Source organism: Anarhichas minor, unplaced genomic scaffold, assembly GCF_050575085.1.
Source record: "Anarhichas minor isolate MPS153535 unplaced genomic scaffold, ASM5057508v1 ptg000041l, whole genome shotgun sequence".
NCBI lineage: Eukaryota > Metazoa > Chordata > Actinopteri > Perciformes > Anarhichadidae > Anarhichas > Anarhichas minor.
In genome coordinates this window covers 3,921,932-3,942,066 of record NW_027466487.1, presented here as the reverse complement: position 1 = coordinate 3,942,066, position 20,135 = coordinate 3,921,932, and the positions used below count along the sequence as shown (strand labels likewise).

Genomic DNA, 20,135 nt, shown 5'->3' with positions numbered 1-20,135 from the left:
GGTGCGCGTGTGCGTGAGTGTGCATGTGAGAGAGCGCGTGGTTATGTCCACATGAGCGCATGTTATCCGAGAACTCAGAGTGGTTTGTTCAAACAACTAAAAGCACAAAGACACTGAAACCCATCCTCCAACACAAAATAACCTCCAACTTAACCAAGAAATTCTTAAATATCATGCCCGCTCTCCTGCTCCTGACAAAAACTCAAAAACATACTAAAAGAGACCTGTAACAGGAACATTTTATTTAATTTCAGTAAATCCAGTAAAGCAACATTTGCTTGATGATTCATTAACAACATGATATGAAATTGAATTAAGCAACTGATGCGCATCAATGAATTTGATCATTAGTCGGCTGTAAGAGAAAGACAATTATTAAGGACTACAATAGAAGCAATAAAAGATTTTAACAATGAAAACAATAACTGGGCCTTTTTCAAATGAGCTTTTCAGTCATTTTTTTTGGATGTCACAATAAAATATGTTTACATGTGGCTGGATGTTGAGCATGGGTCAAGGGGTCACACTGTGTGTAGGACAATAGGCCACTGGCTAGCTGTCCTATGGATGGTGTCACCAGTGAGATCTCCTGATAAGGTCAAATGGCACCCCATGAGACAAATGTTATCTGAAAGGGTGCACACTGTATACTCTAGGGCAATGTCTGTGAAGCAGCACAAGAGGGAATGACGAACATTGTTTTAATAATGCTTGTATGAGTGGGTGTTTGTGTGTCTGTACACTGTATGTGTGCGTGCAGATAGAAGGTAATTAATGAGTGTGGGGGGGGGGGGGGGGGGGGGGGGTTGACAAATAGCAATGAAGAAAGTAGAGATAAAGACATGCTGGTTCAGTATAAATATTTGAGCCCACAGGGAGAGAGAGCATCAGTTCAAGAGTGGCACTGAAGAGGAGAAGGAGAGAGCCGAAAGGGGAAACGAGGAAATAAAAAAACAACAAGAGGGTGAATGAAAGCTTGAGGAACAGAAAGAGAAGAAAGTGAAGGTTTTTATTTTACATTGTTGAAACTTTGAAATTGGTAAGACTAACAATCTGACATTTTTCTCAATGGGTTATTGTGTTTTTTGGTGTATTTTCTACCTTGTGCGGTGCTTCTTTTTAGAAATGGCAGACAGAGCAAGAGGAGTACTTTTGGCTTTGCTGTTGTTCCTGAGTGCCAGTGTGCCGTGTTTCTCTGTGTATAACAGCGGCGAGTGCTTCTTCAACACTAAAGGTGCAGTAAGTGTGTGTGTGTGGACATATTGATTCCTATAGGCTTGTATGTGTACATGTGGCCAGGTAAGAAGTAATTCATTCATATTTTTGAGGTACCCATACTTTACTTTTATGCTACTTTATACTTCTCCACTATATTTCAGAGGCCATAATTGTACTTTTTATAATTATCTTGTTGTCTATGAAATACAATGCCTATTTAGATCATTAACAACCCAACAATTAAGTGGTCAACATTAGTTCGACCCAGATCTGCTGCAGCATTTAAATGATACTTAACGCATCATTAATAATAAAACTATAATATAACATGAATAATTATTTTACAGTATTCCTCGTACCACTGCTTGTACATATGTATATACTTCCACTTAAACTTTAATGTAGGACTTTTACTTTTGCGCAAGTAAATCCACTGCTGCATATGTCACAATAACTGATATTTTAAATTGTCAGGGAGCTGTGTACACATGGGGAAGTTGTACGGGATAGGAGAGAGCTGGATAACCAGTGACTGTTACCAGTGTGTCTGCATGGAGCCTTTTGGAGTAGGATGCTGTGACCAGTGAGTTTGTTTTAAATTCACAATCACCCCCAAAACTCATTTGGATGAGTTTACATATAACTTTGTTATACTACACCACATTCTACATTTACAAATTACATATAACTCTGATCTTTCTTTACAGTGGATCTGACCCTGTGGACTACCCAGACTGGTGCGAGGTCATCCGCAAACCTGACTCTTGCACGAGTGTTGTAGTGATGAGAGTCAATCACAAACTACCATGCCTCAGACCAGCTGCAGGTCAACCTTGGAAATCTGACAATGATCCTTTATTTTGAGTTCAGCAATTAATGAAAAATAGCAATATAGCAATGTGTGACGTTAATTTTGGATTTAATAAATGAAGATCAGGCGTTTTATTTTATCTCAGGGTTTGTCAGGGACTAAACTATGTTGAATTTTGTTAAAAAATCTTTAAATAACTATAGGAATTATCTGTTAACTCTCTTGATGTATAATTCACATTTTAAAATTGTGTCGTGTATGTTTGTTGTTGATGACTCTGTCTGAATTGTTTCTGGTTCATGTTTTAAAATTTAATTAAAATGTACTGTATATCTAATTTAAGCTATGTATAATTTCTGGTTTTGTTAAATGTGATATATGTTATTTACCAATTTACTACAACTGTCATTTGTTTTATTACTTCCTTGTTGAGCAACAATTGAGCAATGTCATACAGATAGGGAATTCACCCCAAAACAGAATATATATTGTGATGTTCCAAACATATTTTGCAGTTCAATAAATATCTGCAAACATATAGAAGACTTCATGTCACTTTAGGTGGAATTCAGAGCATCAAGACTGGAAGAGACGATTAGGTGACATTTTTAGCTCATTGACACAGAAATTACTCTTAATCAAATCACTGAGGCTCGGTGATTTGTAGCAATTACATCAAAATAATTACAAATTTTTAATTGTTATTCCATTATCCACAGGTCATGATTTATATACAGATAGCATCACCAGGACATACTTATCGGTCTGCTGTTCAACTCAAATAGTTTTGTTCAAAACAAAACAGAGCAATACAATTTCAGAATAATGTACATTGTAATGAAATTATTAGTTTATGAATGCCACCCAAGGGGGATTAAGTCTTATCTTAACCAAAAATAGTACATTATAATTTATTTGTTGATTGCATTTTGTATTGTCTGAATCTGCAAAGTAACTAAAGTTATCAGTTAAATGTAAAAAGTACAATATTTGCTTTTGAATTGTAGTGGAGAAAATGTATAAAGAAGCATGAACTGCTAATACTCAAGTAAAGTACAAGTACCTCAAATTGTACTTTGGGAGTGTACAGTACTTGAGTAAATGTTCTTTTCACCACTTTTCCTCTTTGATTTATTTTCTCTTGTAGAGCACAAGTGAGTGTTAGTTACAATATGACCAAGCCTATTACCTTTCATTTCTGCAGAAATGTACAATATTACTTTAATTACAAAGATTAATTCTAATCTGCAATAGATTCACGAACCCCTGATGAATGAGGGTTTATACTTTTATTTTGAAAAGAGAGCGGTGGCGCAGAGTTTACACGTCACACTTAATAAGCGCGCTGAGTGTGTCCACCTTGTTGATAAGTTGTAAATGGACTGCCTGACTTTAAATGTTGCTTTACCTCTGACTTACTAGTGGTTTGCATACATTAAAAAGCAACAAGAAACAATACAATGTGGATACTGACACCCCTGGAGCCTGGAGGTAACTGGTTCTCTCGTGGTTGATATTTTTGACGCTAGCTTAACAAATAACGTTAGCTCGCGGGTGAAGTTAGCTGTGTTATTGAGTGCGTGATCAAAACCACTAGCAGCTAATACTAAAGGCAGAACATGAACTGATCTTAACTGATCGAAATGTAAGTGAATACGGGATTTGGTACAAGGGTCTGATGAACTTTTGGTTTGCCAAGTGATTATACTGCAGTTATAAGTTAGTACATGTTTTCATTATATGGCAAACACAACGGTACACGTGCAGTTTAATGTTGCCTAAACATGCCACTGGGGGATGGATTGTTCAAAATTGAACTTAAATTGATTGATTTGTTTACCTGAGTGTCCTACACCAAATGGCGCCCAGGGCGTACACAGATACTGGACAGCAACAGCATCCAGCGGGGCCACGTGACCAGACATAACACACACGCACACACACATACTACAATTGGTTTTCTACAATTGTAAACTGAATGTCTTTGCTTTTTGGACTGACTTAAGATTGGACTCTTAAATACTTTTATTTGGCAGATTAATTGATGTTGTAACTAACATAATTGAGCTTTTTCCATTGCATTTTGCTTCTTGGTTTAAGTAATGCAGTTTTGGAAATTGACGACACTGATCTAGTGTTTGAGCTCATTCACATACAAACAGCCACTGCTGCAGAATGGCCATGCATGCGGACAATCAAGAGCAAATTGGACTTCAGTGTCTGGATTTTAACAACCAGCGTTAGCCGCCCCGATCTACCAGCTCACATTATTGATATATATATATATAACTCAATATTGTGGTATTTATTTTGTCATTATTGGCCTGCTCTGGCACATAGTGAAACAGATTCATGCAATGAGGATTAACATCCATGACAAAAAGTCACACATGTAGTATTCTTTTCCACCACAGTTGGGTTGTCTGTTTGTGATCTCTACATTAGAAGGTCCATATCATGCCTCCTGTCACTCACAGGTGAGACCCACTATCTCCTCTCCAGTAAAGAGTATGTGGTGGGGCGCAAGAACTGTGACATAATCCTACCCAACGACCAGTCCATCAGCAGGGCTCACGCTCATCTCACTGCTACTGATCAGGTAAGAGGAAGAACTGTTGTACAGTATTTATGTCTTTACTTTCCTCTGTAGTTTGACAACCCTCCAGACAGGTTAGAAGTTAAAATGATCTTTTGAGAATCAAACGCTCACCTCCCCTCGGCTCTAAAGTTGAATGTTATGATCGTACAATTATTAACAGAGGAAGTGTCCAGCCGGAGTACAATGTATTACCGAAAAGAAGAAGTAAAAGCTCCATAGAAATTGCTCAAAGCAATGCATCAACATAATCCAGAAGTGGATTATGTTGATGCATTGCTTTGAGCAATTTTGTTGATCCATCCACTCAGTATGTAATACTGTATTACCATGCAGGTCTGTGCAATAACGATGCATACAGTTTGTATACTAGCCTCATATTAGTGTGAATATTTTGCAGGATTATCAAGTTATTCATTTGACTACATCAACAAACCCAGTATTGTCCCAAAGAGATGAGATTTAATTTGGTGTGGGGGCACGTCTGCTCAGAAGGTGGTGCTATGGCTTCATTCCAGCAGGACTGAAACAAAACACTCGATAGTTCACCCGGCTCCGACTAATAGTTGCTTCTGCACTGCCACAGTTTGTAGCTCATTAACCTTGTTGTTATTGCATATTAAAGCCAACCCCTCTAACATAGATTTTCTTTTCATCCATATTTATCAGCATCCTCTGGGTTTTCTGTCCTGTTTACTTTGTGCACTTTGATTCTTCAGTTCATAATCTTACTGGACCATAAGAGGATCTAAAAGTAATTATCTATCTGTCAATACTCAGAAGAATCAAGATTTCTTCTTATTTTTAGTTCTGGATGTCACATGTTTAGCATGTCGACGCGGCTTTATTCCTCGCCACATTTTCTTACACTTAAGATTAAATAGATTTTCCAGGCCTCGGATACATTTCCATTTTAGGCTTATTTGAAAGGATGGATTTCTTGTTGAGACGTGAATAACTGAACAGAAAGATGTAGGACGGTTCGTTTGACTGATGGACACTTTCACGAGTTGCTCTTATGAATTATATTCCTAGACGCTGACTTTAAGAGACACCTCCAAGTACGGCTCATCTGTCAACAGCCAGTGCTTGACAGAGAACACGCCAGTGGACCTAAAGTCAGGAGACAATGTTATATTTGGGGTTTTTCAGAGCAAATTCAGGTAAGTTACTGAAACAAAACCTGGTTAGTTATGTTTTACATCACATAGTCTCTAAGTCTGGCATCATTTTTTACTTTTAATTGCACTCGCATGTCACACCTAGTTGTATTTCTCCTTAAACTTAGAGAATGCTCAATGTAATGTCTTGCATATGAATTTCACGTTGCATCATGAATCTCGTTACTTCTTTATCTCAGTGTGGACCACCAGAAGCCAGTGGTGTGTTCATCATGTTTGGACGTTGATGGCAAGGCGTCGCTCTCTCAGGCCCTGTTGGCTTTGGGTGGGAAGCTGGTCAACACCTGGACTCATGACTGCACCCACCTGGCCATGCCCTCTGCTAAAGTCACCATCAAGGTCACAAAACAGACTTTTGTATTCTCATTAGGTGGTTGAATGGGATGTGTTCATCTCTGAATATGTCTTTGATGTGCTTCCTCTTTTCTTAATTAGACTATTTCTGCTCTGCTGTGCTGTCGTCTCATCGTGAAGCCGGAGTTCTTCACTGAGTTCAGCAAAGCCGTTGAGCAGAAACTACCGCCTCCTAAAGCTGAGAGGTACAAAACAATTCATCCTTATTTCTACACATTCATACTTCGAATGAGCCGAACACCAGAGGCCACACTCAAGCAAACATTATCTTGCTAAGTGCTGCACATTGTTTTTAAGGTTCCTCCCTGAGATCGATGAGCCCAGCTTGAGTAAAGAGGATGTTAACCTTGCAGCGATTCCAGTTCGCAAACAGCTCTTCAGTGGAAAGACCTTCGTATTTCTCAATGCCAAACAAGTATGTCTACTTCTTTCTTTGTGATGACCTAATATTGTTGTCATACTCTTCAAGCCACTAGGCCACAGAAGAGCAGGGTTTCAGGTGATCCGTTTATATAATAAGGCTGGTGTGTTTCTTAAGCACCACAGCACCACAGAGAGGATGTACGTGTATTATTATTATAATAGTTATTATTATTGTTATCTCTAGCAGAGCAATCTCTGCTCGCTGTAAATTGTTTGCATTCCTGCTATAAAAAGCCAGCTGAAATGTAAATTGTAGTCGACAATTATCACATTATGAGTGAATGTTTCTACATTTTCCAAGCTTGAAGTTGCAAGTGTACATGAGTACAACTGCATTATAGAATATCCTCTGGAACAAATGCTTTTACAATAACTAAAATATTTATGGACCGCTCAAAGGCTTTAGCCTTCAATCAGACTGACATGAGGGGAAATATCAAGTAATGTTATTGTCAGTAGACACACAGTCCCTCCTGTGTCCTTGATCTGCTATTCTGATAAACAATCAATAATGTATGTATGTATGTATGTATGTATGTATGTATGTATGTAATCAATCCCTGCTCTTTATGTTGTTTGCAGCTCAAGCGCCTGAGTACAGCAGTACATTTTGGAGGTGGCAAGAGCCAGCTGCTTGAGGAAGGCTCTTTGCCCCGGGACCTGCTGGAGTCTCCACAGAGCTGTGTGGTCAATGTTATGACAGGCAACTCCCAAACTCTGCTTCCTTCCTCTACCACAGAGTGGGCAAACTCTGTGAAGAACATTGTTCTAAGGTTTGCACAAACTCCTGTAGAAAAGCACTTACGAGTGTGTTTTGCCGATTTTATTTGTCAAAGCGATGATTTGTGAACACTGTAAAACTCTCTCTGGCATTTGTCCTTTTTCCGCTGACACAGAAACGGCCTCAGAGTCATCCCGGAGTCAGAAATTGGTTTGGCTGCCATCTATGCTTCCTGTGATAGGTACTGCAATCCATCCAGTCCAACACCAGACGCAGGTGGGTGACCAGACAGAAAAGCACTGAATGCTGTCGTTTTTAAATACATTTTATGCTATTTTATTTGTTTATCTTTCTCTTTGATTTGTTTCTGTGTTTGTTTCTGTTTTAGAGTCGGCACCAAGAGTGGCACCCAGAATCCCGAGTGCTTCGCTGTCGCAGAGCGTGGCGGTGGAAGAGACTGTGCTGCCTGCAGCATCTCAGAACATCACAGCGTATGCCGTTAACACAGAGCCGTCACACGGGTACTGACGAGCACACACCAGACACGCGTCTTTTCTGTGTTAAAGTTGTCCAAACTCTTCATTTTTGAAAAGGCTTTCTGATGTGTGTAATTGTACTTGTTTATCAGGACAGAGCTGTGTGAAGGTACAGGGGTGATGGCGGTCGGGGAGACTCCTGAGAGGCAGCTAAACCAGACCAGCAGCCGGCTCCGTGGATCCAGACCTGATGCTAAGAAGACGACCACTCAGTGCGTCGTGCCTGATACAATGAGCTTATCATTCAACACGGTAGAGAACACGGACTCGCAGACGATGAAGTCCAAACCGACAGGTGGATGCACCGATCTGTCTTTTTTTTTATCTCTTGATACCTGAAGTCTTAAATTGAAACTGATTGGATTTTGATCTGTAACATAACATGAAGGTTTACTGTGTTCTACACATAATTTTGTTTAAATTAGGTCAATTAAACAACAGACACAGTTTAGAGTTCCTCCCTCTTTTTCAACACTATACTTAGGCTCTAACAGATTTTAAATACATTGTTTGTTGCTATTACAAATAATATAACGGCCTTGATTAGGAAAAAGTGTGCAATTTGGATCAATCACACCCATCCCGTACATATCCATTAGCCTAGTACAGAGTGTTTGTGTTGATACCGATCTGATGTGTTGAACTGGTGTATCCCCACAATGTGTTTGGCTCTATATGTCAGATATTGTGTGAAATATACTGAATAGCTATTCAGTAACTTATTACATAGTTATTTAGTGAGCCTAAGAAGTGCTGGTAGGTGGATTGTGTTACATTTGGACAGAGCCAGGTTAGCTGTTTCCAGTCATTATGCTAAGCAAAGCTAGTGCAATGCAGGCGCTGGTGACAGATATGAGAGTAGTTTCAATCTTCTTATCTGCCTCTCAGCAAGTAAGCAATTCACTCGTGATCGGAGCATCAGCTTCATGCTTGTAATGCTTTAACCAATCAATCAATACGTTTGCAGGTTCAGGTGCAGGCAGCAGTGGCATCAGGTCCCAGCCAGCCCTTCCCAGGACCAACGATGGCACGAAGACATTTCTACACAAGCAATCTCCTCAGAAACAGAAAGTCTCTGCACAAGCTTCCCCACAGAAACAATCAACTCTGACCACATTCTTCCAAACTGTCAACAAGAAAAGGTAAACATCTGCTCTTTAAAATAGGTAGAGGCATAGCATGTTGGTACGAATGTAGTGCATTAACTGTACAACTGATTTACCCCAATGCCAATAAACATGCTTTGAGTGGCAACAATATAAGATTGAAGTCTTATCTTATCCTTCTCTTTGTCTTCCTGTCATCAAGGCCTTTGGAGGAAGAGCTCTCCTCTGTCGTGTCGGAGCCAAAACGGCCTTCACTGGAATCATCCTCGCGTTCGGACAGAGCCCCTGTGGCAACATCCCAGACTCCACTGGGGTCCGCAGCTGATCTTTTTGTAGGACGGTCAGAGGCTCAGTCAGACAGGGTCTCCCACGCTGTCCAGGAGGAGCCACGTCGTAGAAAGAGAAAGGAGATGGAAGCAGAGATACAAATGGATGAACTAGAGTCTATTATGTCTGAGGATATGGACTTCTTCGATGAGCAACCGTCAGGGACTCAAGGCCAGCCAGCACAGCTTATAACGCTCAGTTCAACCGAACAGAAACAAAGTTTAAATACTGTGGAGGCTTCGTCTTCAAGCAAGAGGCAACGGGTGCACCTAGAAGACGATGTAAAGAACCAGAGGCCACAGGCGGGCCTGGAAAAAGACAAGAAGCAAAAATCTGACCAGCATATCGTCGCCATCAAGACGGAGCCGGTTCATCTCTTAGATTACAAGACGACTAATAATGAGTCCAGCACACGTCCAGAGGTGTCGTCTGCCAGTACAAGTAAAGACATACAGCCTTTTGACGATGATGAGGCGTCTTTCATTGAGGTGAGGATTCGCTGTGTGTTATTTTATTCATCCAGTAAACTGACTCGGCACACATGATTGCTTCACTGCTCAGTTTTCACTGTTACCAGACATTTTCACCCTTTTATTCCTACAGGACTTAGAATTACTCAAAGTAGATATCTGCCAGCCTAAAGAAGAGACTAAGACTCCTCTGAAACCAGTTTCAATAAAACAGGAGGTCCAGGTAAGTTCTGTTATAAAGCTCTTACTGTTAAAGTTTGCTCTTTCTCAATATGCTATATTTTCTAGCTGTAACTAGATGCTTTATTCACTACATACATATATTCATTTGTGAAAGTTGGCCTTCCCGTGTTCAGTGGTTCTAAAGCTTGGGACAGATGGGAACCATTTGACACATCAAAGTCAGTAGATGCACTATTTCCCGTGGTTGCAAGCCAACAGTATTAGATGTAACCTCAAACATTTTGATGTGGCTCCAGCTTCAATCTCAGAGCATCAACTCAATATTCAGTGTTTATAAGAGTGGCTCAACGATGTATTTATTGGGCTTTGTTGACACTTAAAATCTCCCATATGCAATGTAATCTGTAACCAAATAATAACCAAATTCAAAAGATCCTTGTTGTTGTAAATGTTTATTTATGTTATGCATTTATGTCTTAAAACTGGCATTATGTTATGCTATTCTTTATCTCTTAAATGATGGTATTGGCCTCAAGGATCCAGTGTTTGTCAGCTACCACTCAGGATTCACAGGAGATTGTGTATGAACTGCCTGAACACCAGGTTGTTTTTGTAAAATCTGCAATCCCTTTAGTTGTCTTGAGTTGTTTCTCATTAATTAAAACAAGGAATATTAGCTGTCCATCAGACAAAAGTGACTTATTAATGTGCTGTTTTGCAGGAGTCAAAGATTGATGAAGATCTTCCTAAAAAGCTGGTGTTAGTGGAGTTTAGATCTCTGACTGTGACCGCCCCTCCCAAAACCAAACCACAGAGGATGCAGAACAACAGCTACGCAAAGAACTTCAAATGCTTCCGGAAGGTCAGATTGAATACGATGCAATTTACACGACAGATACAGCACAGGGAGCCGTGTGTAGGATTTTGTGGCATCTAGCAGTGAGGTTTGAGAAGTGAATACCCCAAAATCAATACCCGTGGATGGCGGCTCTCTTTTCCTTTTTTTTTTTTTTTTTAAATGATCCCTTTTTTTGTCTCCAATGACGGGATACAATACAGTATGCTCAAAATCGGAAAAAAATTTCCAATAAAGTTTGCCTAATGTACAGAATAATATTCTTTCTTCGTATAAACACGCTTGTGTGCTTGTGACAGATCTGCGTGCCGGGTGTAGAGGCCTCACCCCACGTCATCGGAGGACCTGATCTACTGGTTCACAGCAGGGGCAAAAACACTGATCTGGATGAATGGCTGAAAGATGCAGTTCAGGTACTATTGTCTCTCTGACTCGCTTATCTGTCTGTGATCCGTCTGAGGCTTGCTTACATAAGTTGAGCCTTTTGTTTGTTTCAGGATGAGCGTCAGAGCAGACGGGACGAGAGTGTGGGAGATGACCTCTTTAGGTGAGAAACTGAATCCCATGTTCTGTAAGATGTGTAGGGACTGTGTTACCCCCTTAACTTAAACCCCCTATGAATCTAGTACAATAAGAAAAGCCAAACCATTTCATCTTACCTCTGTTTTGTTGTCAGGCCAACTTTTACAAGTAAAACAGTGGCTCATTCTTTTATGTATCATGCTGATTTTATTGATCATTAGTGATGATTTGGGACCATCCTGCAGCTTTAGTTACTTTTATTTGTTACCGCTGTCTTGAAAAAGAGACAACCCTCGGCATGACTTACTTTATGTAGTATAGGGGAGGTCAAAAATATTAAACGCCATCCAAAATGTTGACCGAGAATAAACACCAGCACGGCAGCAGCATTCATTTGCTGTCAATTAACAAGCAGCAATATCATGATGATGTCAAAAGAAAGGTTGTAAATAGAAAGTAATGAGAAAAATAATGAATTTATATACTTTAAAAAATAATTGAAAGACAGAATATAATCCATAACCAATTTAACCCAAATAGTGATAAATATCAAAGTATCGACAGTTTATGTTGTCGCGCTACGTTAGTATAATGTCATCTTCTTTGTGTTTATTGTTTGGCCAGAAGGGTGCAGGTTCTTGTCTCTTTGCCGATAGCATCCTCTCTGATTTAGACCTCATGGGAGGTTAGGAAAGAACCACAATATGTGTACTAAGTGGTTTGTTTCTCTTGGACATTAAAATAAAACCTTTTTAAAAACCTTTTAAACTGAGTCTCTTGTCGTAGACGTGTCTGGTTCCAGTAAATATGCTGAAGCCTCAGTCATTTACAATCAGGTGGAGACGTTCTATAATTAACTGAGAGTTATGTATGTGAGGTCGCTGTAGCTTCCGTTCAACCAATCACAACGTAGAGTTTATTTCCTGTCACAGCGGTTGCCAGGGTAACAGAGGTGACGTAAGCTGTCGCTGCCGTGTTTTCGTTGACTAAGCAGAAAAGAGACAGTCCAAACTGTTTGATCACTGATTCATGCTCAGTCAGTCAGTCATCCAGGGAACAGACTCTGCTGCTAAGAAAACAATCTGCTATTTATTAATTTTTTTTTGGGTCTAAACAAAGTTTGCAGACGTGGTTTACAGGAGGCCTGTTTGCTTTAAGCTGTTCAAACACCATCCTCGTTTTACAGCGCTTAATTTGCAATGTTTTATGGTTTGTTCAAAATGCCTCTAAGGACATTGAGGAATGATCCACGAGGAATGTTAACAGCCCATCCTGACATGGACGGACCTGTAAGATAACATCTTTTGTGTGTCTTTAGGTACAACCCCACCAAACAAAGCAGGAGAAGATGAAACGCCGTCATCTTAACGTCCTATGGAGGGAATTCATTTCAACAGGCACAGGAAGTTTGTCAAGCTCCATCATCAAAGTATAAAAAGGACTCCAGATTTAATTCGATAGAGGACGCCTGATATCTGCACTTCAACTATAACTGCTTTATAACTGCTAAGATGATCAGACATATCTTCCAGTGTTGTGTCTTGCTGTTCTTCCTGTTCTTTCTATATATAATGTACGTAATGAAGCCACTGACAGCCAACAATGTAACAAAACAGTCTCATGTTCAGAGATTTTTGTCAAAGTTTTATTCGTCAATAATAATAATAAAAAATGCGCCATACAAAACATTAAAAACTCTTCAGTTGTACAAGAGAGCGTTCAAATTCTACATGCTGAAAGCAGCTATTCCTCAAGACCAAATGTGTCCCCTGCTTTTAGCTGAACTAGGAACTGAAGAGAGATTCCGGTTGCTGCTTCTCGAACAATCTCCGATGAGCCTACAGGCACTTCTACAGATCTGAAACTGTTCAGATGAGTCGTCGTCATGCCAGAACATTTATGGGCCGTTCTGTGCGGATAGTTGAAGCCCACCCGTCTATTCATATTCAAGGCAAGTGCCGCGTATGAGTTGAGAGTGTTGACTAAGCAGTTGACATGAATTGTGCTGTAAATAAACGGGCAGCAGAGTGTCAAAAGGAAGGAGGCTGGCCTTTAAACAATTCTTCTCTCTAAATTGCCATGCGTTTATTTAGCGTATTACTTAATGAGTAAAACCAAATGTTCTACTCGGTACTCGCAAGTTGCTTTCTAAAATCCATACAAATCTGTACTAAAATGTGACGTATGCGAATGGACACACAATAAACCTGTTGGTGCTTCATTAAGCGAGCAGGTTGCTCTTGGAGTTGAAAGTGGTGGACAGAAGTGTCCGACTGTGATCATATTTTTAATTTTCCTTTTTAGTAAATTCAAAACGGTAATAATTGGTTATCTTAAATAGTTATCTCCTCTTCTGAGTCACCCAGTCTCTGCAGTCCTTACATGTACTTTTACATCCGAAGTCTCTCCGAGCACTTTTCTGTCCTTTGCTTACAGCAGCTGCTGCGAGGCAATATTTCATGCCTGCATGCATATACTTAATATTCATATCAAAACAATATTCAGAAGTCAGTGAAAAAAGCATCAAAGAATAATTCAGCTGAAATGTAATAATTAACACGAGAAACATTTTCACTAGTCAACCGTTATGATTACCAAAAAATTCAGTAATGTGTTAAACTTCTAACTTTGTTAGTGTAAAAAGTAATATAACTACAGTAACGTGTTATTTACGTAATACATTACCCCCCCCTACCCCCACCACACTCACACACATTAATTCAGAGTACCATATTGCATTGAAGAAAAAAATGAAAATCTCATGTTACAATAAACAAACCATGAGTTGTGCAAAGAGCAGCACACAAACAGATTATGCGTACTGCATAGGAAGGAAGGAAGGAAGGAAGGAGAATAGAGAGGAAAGGGAGAATGTATTGCTACTGTTTCTGCTCACAACCTGTCTAAACCGTTATTTGACACTTCACAAAACAATACTGGCTGTTTGTTGTGAAGCTGTACTAAAGAAAATGGAAGAAGAATTTTATATACACACATGTAGAGTTGGGCATTATGAAAAAACAAAATATCTCATTTTGATCATGTGATTTGGGAAATCAACTGCGTTGGTGTATCACAAATGGTTTTGGGAGAAGTTTGACTGTAATTTCTATGTAGTGTTAAGTTAACAAAGTTGTGTGCCATGTTTTCTCAATATTAAGATAAACATGATATTACTACAGTGATGGACAATAACTAACTGACATATTGCCCAGTCATGCACACAGGTAGATTGAATAGTTGTAAGATGGAGTTTAGCTGTTTGCCTTCAAGGAGAAAGCTACAACATGCTAAAAAACAAATTGCACAATGTAATTCTAACAATACAAAGAGGATGCTAAGATTTGGTTTGCTAAGATTTGGTTTGCTAAAATTATAAAAAAGTAAATAATTTAGTTGGTATGAAGTGTGTCTTTCTGTTTTGTCTTTTTAAAAAGCCTGTTCTCTTCATGTGCATCTATATTGGTTTAGATTCAGATGAGCTGCCACTAACTGGCCAAAATCAAGATGACAAGAAAATGTGCAGCAGATTGTGAAGGCAAGAATTGTATAACTTTGTTTTAGTCATAATGTAATTGTTAATTTAAAGGACCACACTGGTGTTTCCTGTTTTATACCATTTTTCTAATATTTCTTTTACCGCTAAAGAACCCTCTCATTGAACACCATGCCCATCTATATTCTGTCTAAACGTATCTTTGTGGGGTAACACAATTAAAAGCATGGTTTCATTTGATGAGAGGTTTCCATGTCTCAGAAGTCAAAGTCGGCTGCCAAATGAAAAAACATTCTCAATCTTTCTGGAAAAAAGAAAAAGCAAGCATTATCATCGGTGAAAAAGACGATGTGCATTTAGTTTTCTCTTGTGCCACAAAGTTAGCTTTTGTTATGAATATAAATCTAGTACCATCTGACGATGTTCATATTGTATGGAAATAAATTAAAGAAGAAAAATGTAAAACACCAGAGTGATCCTTTAATGATCATATATTTTTGCCAGGATACTTGAATCCAAACAGTAGAATTGGGTTTCCAAGAATACATTCAGATCTGCAGGTGAAATTGTTTGCATAGAAAGCTTTTCAGTAGCACTATAACCAAACCAACTTTTTCTAACTTTTTTAGGTATATGGCTTCAACTACCAACAATGGCAGCTAAACAAAGAATCCTCTGAAGTTAAAGAAAAATGTTAGGCTCAGAATAATCAGGAACATTAAGATTGCTTAGCCATGAACTTGTTGGGTCACACGTTCTGAGATAAAGCTTGTGTGCGTCCAATATGGCAATTACTCACCATTCCAGTTTGGAGTTCGGATGATCGTAACTTTGAAAGCGGGACCACAGATTGCTCTGCGAGTGTCAGTCACTTCCACAGCTATAGCTGTAAGTTGCATGGAGAATGAGCGCAATGGCCTCTACTTTTAACTGCTGTTAGTAAATGGATTGAAAGACACATGGTGAACGAATAAATAGCCCTGATGAAAATAAGGTCCCATTCAGTTGTGAGGTTACAGATTTACTAGAAAACATTGGGACATGGTAGCTTGGACTTCTGGGTACTTCTTATGAAGTCAGACAAGACTCTTGAAAGCTGTCTTTTGTTTCTTTAGAAACTAATTAGCGTACATCCACTGTCTTTTTGGTCTCAGAGAGTTGTAAGCCTTAGCTTTGATGAGAGAAAACAACTGCCTAAATGATTAAAACATTAAAACTCTTGTTTTCCCCTTCAACTTTTATATCAGTTGGTGAGAGAGCTGGAAATCTGTTTCCTACGACCTTCGTGTATTGCTCTTTTCTCCAACATGTTTTCAAATGAAGTTATTCCCTCCATTGCTGATGAGCGTCCCTTTCTTCTTGAGTCTCTTCAGCAGACACGAGGCGATGCCTAAAGCGCCACCCTTCAAAAAGCGAACAAAGTTGTCTCCCACCAACGGGCCCATGGCAAACAGACCTGGCTCCTTGGTACACTCAAAAGTGTAGGGATGGATGTCAATGGGGTTCTGCGTGCAGGAGATGGGTTTTGTTGGATCCTGACCCAGGTACTGGCCCTGGCCCTTCAAGAAAAACAAGTTTGGGTTTGTCCCGATCAGCACTAGAGCCATGGAGATCTTGAATGCCTTGAGGGAGTTGTTCCCCTGCAGCAAACACTTCATGTCAGACTGGAAGGACACCAAGCAGTGTTCAGGGAAACTGGTGTAGTCAGGAAACAGGCTGACGCTGCCATTACCAGCCATGTTACCTGCGGCAAGTTGGGGCTTTGGGCACATCTTGGCACACACTGAAGAGGCAATACTTACTGCCTGGGGTCTATTTAAAGCAGAGGAGGGAGCCACGTTTGTGTAGGTCTGAGAACACATCATGTGGTAGACTTTGTGGTACTCCGGGTACAGGGTCTTGGGCAGCTGTTTGAAGATGAGGTCTGAGTCGTCTACGCTCTTACGAAAGACATGCAGCACTCTGATGTGGCTGTTACAAGCGCACAGAACTGCATCGGCAGTACTTAAACCGGCACCTACAATTAAAACCGGATCAGAGTTCATATCCAGTTTTCTCTGGCTTACGGCCAAACCCAGGTCTGAGATGCTGTGGAATACAAATGGTAGGTCCTCCCCCTCTGCGCCTAATCGAACTGGCGAATCGGACGCACCAGTGGCCAGTACTACATTCTCAGCAAACAGAGAGAAGGGCACATGAGTGTTGTTCTGCACCTGCTGGTATCCCCTTACTTCCCAGAGAGCCCCCCCTCCTCCATTATTTAGACACTCAACTCCATTTCCCTCAAACCCTTCTCCCACCCCTCCATCTCCTTGATCACTGTGCCTATTTTCCAGACCTTCCGCCTCGTGCCCCCGGCAGAGTTTCTGGACAGAGGTCACGTAGGTGTTGTCAACAAAATTATTTTGAAGGCCCTTTAGCTTCACATAGTTACGGTAATAGGATGAGATCTCCTCTGGGGTGGCTCTGTCACTGGTTACATCCCTAGAGAGAAGAGATAGATGGTGAGGAAAGTGGTAGCAGAGAACTGAGACTTTAGCCATGTCTTTGCTGTCAACCTCTCTCAATACCTGTGTTTCCCGTTGGTCAAGTCCCTGTAGTTAACCCCGGGAAGCTCCATCCAGATGCCAAGACTAATAGTGAGCATTGAGCCCTCCATTGCCTGAGGGGGGAAAAAGAAGGGTAGGGGAGAATGCAAAGTCAGAGAACAAAACGATTGATAGAGAAATATGGATAGGTACAAGAGTACAGCAGACTAAACCATGTATCTTACATGCCAAGCACCTCCAGGCGTTGCCCTCCCCAGCACCAGATGTGGGATGTGTTGCTTCTTGTCCCTCCTCCACTGAAGGACAGGGGGGAACTCGTAGCCAAAGTCAGCATTGGGGTGCAGAAGTGTGTCAAAAAGCACAGCTACAGGGTTCCTTGACCTCCCCTCGAGACCTTCACTTAAATATTCCAGATCCTGCAAAAAACAAGTTATTATCATGACACACCTGAGTGACTGTGATCCTATGTGCAAGGAATTAATGGGTGTTTTTACCTGTTCAGTGATGGATAGGTGCTTGGTCTCCTGCAGTTTCCTGTAAAGTATTGGGTTTGGGTGCACAGCTGCTGTATCTAGGTAGGGCTTGTGTCCACTCAGCAGGTAGGACAAACAAATGCCTGATGGGCCGTTACCTGAAAACAGATCCAGGTTTGGGTGGATTAGCATCACAAAGGATCTCCATTAAGTTAGATAAAGAAAATTGCTTTTAATGTTTTATGTCTGCAGGATTTGGGCTAAATTGGAGTAACAACATGAAACCCTTAAAGGTCAAGAGGTTAAGAGCAAAATATTTACCGATGATAACCACAGGGAAAGTGGGTGGGTGCTCTTGTGGCAGAGTGGTCTCTTCCAGAAGAGGCATGGCTGCAGCCTGGGCCAGAGCCGGCACTGAAGAGGAATGATAGAAATGAGAAGAAAGTTACAGACATTTCTGTAGCTATCTATTTGATACTCTACTAAAAGCAAAGGCTCATTTGTGCTTTGAACACGTTCAAACCGGCTTGCTATCTTTGTGTCTGCCAATGGTGTTGTTGTTATTTCATGTTAGCTTAGATCCTGTCTCCATCCACCATCATCAGCTGACTCACACACCGAACGCGAGGAAAAAACGTTATTCATCCTGTTATTGTGCTTCCACACACAGCCATGACCCTCACGCCACAACACAACGTGCCCCCTGCTTTTCTCTTTGCTGTCCCGCCAACGTCCACACCCCCCCTGTCCTATCAAACATGGCCTGCGGCGAGGCTAGTCTCTGTAAACCCTGGTGCCGCTTCCCCAACAAAAGGGAATTCTAATCAGATTTATATAGGCTTGGGTCTGTTTGTAAAACGTTGCCATTGAGCATGTGTAGTGTGTGTTTGTGTGTTACGCGACAGTGCCATTGTGTGCCCGCCGGGCAGCAAATCCCCCCTGATCACTCCTCCGAGTGGGCTCTAATCCCACTGGGCCTGTTTATGTCTTTACCGCCCCTTTCACCAGCAGCAGGGTGAGAATGTGGTCCTGGCATATTGACAGAGCTCCTCCTCCTCTCATACCCATCCGCCACTACCACACACACACACACACACACACACACACACACACACACACACACTCATAGACAATCCCGCCAAAACTTTACCCACCTGCCACAGCAAACAGTGCCCACTTGCCCCAGATTCATAGTTCATACTATCCAAAACACTGCCCACACCGCCTTTGTCTTACATCCGAAAACTCTGGCTCACTTCCCTTAAAACCCCCATGTCTCCCTGCTACTAATAAAGTCTGTCTCATTTCACAAGCACCCCTCCCTCCCTCACTCCCTGTCTGACCTGTGTCTGTAAACTATTGTCTTTGGTCGTTGGCGTGTTTACCCTTTTCATTGAAAGCACTGGGATTCAACACATTGACTGCCCTGTATGGAGAATGTCGTGCCCCCCAGTTGGCAGGCTGATACTGGTATTTCCATTCCACTGGTCAATTTGACAAACCCCACAGTGTTTACAGTCACAACTGTTTTTTTGCTTGAATTTTAAATCATTTTAACTGCACACTTTTAAATCAGTATGTACCAAAATAAAACTCTCTTACTGTAAGTGGATTTCAGGAGATCCCATCTAATCCACATGCTACTGTTTACTGTTAATACTGTTGTAGCACCATGTTGTTTCACAATAAGATTTGATATTTTTTGAGATAATGGTGACAAATGCAGAATGAATTAATTAGCATACGTTTCTGTACTTTGTGTGCTTTTTGTCATTTGATTAAGCTGTTTTTAATACCAAAGTAATACACAGTTAAAACGCATATCATCCGAGCTACGTGGGAGGAAAACACTACATCCATAGCTAAAATATGAGACTAATAGAAATGTTGACTTCACTGTCGTTGCTAGTATTTTGGTTTGTTGGCTTCCTGCACTTGCATGCGCCTACATGTGCGCGTTGTGCCGCATGTGTGGAGAGGACAGACTATACTTTTCTAGAACATAGAGTCCGGAGTATGTGGAAGTATATGGCAAACAGATTAAACTAAATGACACACATTTGACGTTTAGAGTTGTCCATGGAATGCTTGAAAATTGCAATGCCTTTCAATCAGGTTTGCTCTTTTTTTTCTGATTTAGTACAGGGTCTGTTTGAAAGGTGCGTTTGATTTCCGCAGTCCTACAGCTACACTCTCATCTTTGCAACTTGTGCTAATTTGCATGGAGCAGCCTGCAGGTCAGTTACAAAACTTCAAACCAGCTCGATATTGTATATATTATATATATTTGACCTGTGTGTGGTTGTTGCTGCA

General features: G+C 40.7%; 2 protein-coding genes across 2 annotated transcripts; one reads left to right on the top strand and one right to left on the bottom strand.

Moving 5' to 3' along the window:
* The first annotated feature begins 3,356 nt into the window (after positions 1-3,356).
* On the top strand, positions 3,357-14,664 carry nbn (nibrin). Its single transcript, XM_076109294.1, has 17 exons — positions 3,357-3,520; positions 4,507-4,628; positions 5,661-5,788; positions 5,986-6,145; positions 6,242-6,345; positions 6,458-6,575; positions 7,166-7,356; positions 7,480-7,580; positions 7,693-7,825; positions 7,933-8,135; positions 8,808-8,982; positions 9,149-9,761; positions 9,877-9,966; positions 10,648-10,788; positions 11,082-11,195; positions 11,280-11,329; positions 12,623-14,664. The coding sequence occupies exons 1-17, from the start codon at positions 3,490-3,492 to the stop codon at positions 12,654-12,656; spliced, it is 2,508 nt and encodes an 835-aa protein (XP_075965409.1). The 5' UTR covers positions 3,357-3,489; the 3' UTR covers positions 12,657-14,664.
* Positions 14,665-16,113: 1,449 nt separating this feature from the next.
* Positions 16,114-18,287, bottom strand: osgin2 (oxidative stress induced growth inhibitor family member 2). The gene is made up of 5 exons (XM_076109535.1): positions 18,144-18,287; positions 17,844-17,980; positions 17,574-17,765; positions 17,371-17,462; positions 16,114-17,284 (listed from the first exon to the last, which is right to left on the bottom strand). The coding sequence occupies exons 1-5, from the start codon at positions 18,208-18,210 to the stop codon at positions 16,114-16,116; spliced, it is 1,659 nt and encodes a 552-aa protein (XP_075965650.1). The 5' UTR covers positions 18,211-18,287.
* Between the last annotated feature and the right edge of the window lie 1,848 nt (positions 18,288-20,135).

Coding starts and splice junctions, on each gene's coding strand:
- nbn (XM_076109294.1), top strand. CDS start 3,490: ATGTGGATACTGACACCCCTGGAGCCTGGAG. Junction 7,826..7,932: donor AACACAGAGCCGTCACACGG/GTACTGACGAGC, acceptor CTTGTTTATCAG/GACAGAGCTGTGTGAAGGTA. Junction 9,762..9,876: donor ATGAGGCGTCTTTCATTGAG/GTGAGGATTCGC, acceptor TTATTCCTACAG/GACTTAGAATTACTCAAAGT.
- osgin2 (XM_076109535.1), bottom strand. CDS start 18,210: ATGCCTCTTCTGGAAGAGACCACTCTGCCACAAGAGCACCCACCCACT. Junction 17,981..18,143: donor TTTCCCTGTGGTTATCATCG/GTAAATATTTTG, acceptor ATCTGTTTTCAG/GTAACGGCCCATCAGGCATT. Junction 17,766..17,843: donor ACCTATCCATCACTGAACAG/GTAAAAACACCC, acceptor TGTTTTTTGCAG/GATCTGGAATATTTAAGTGA.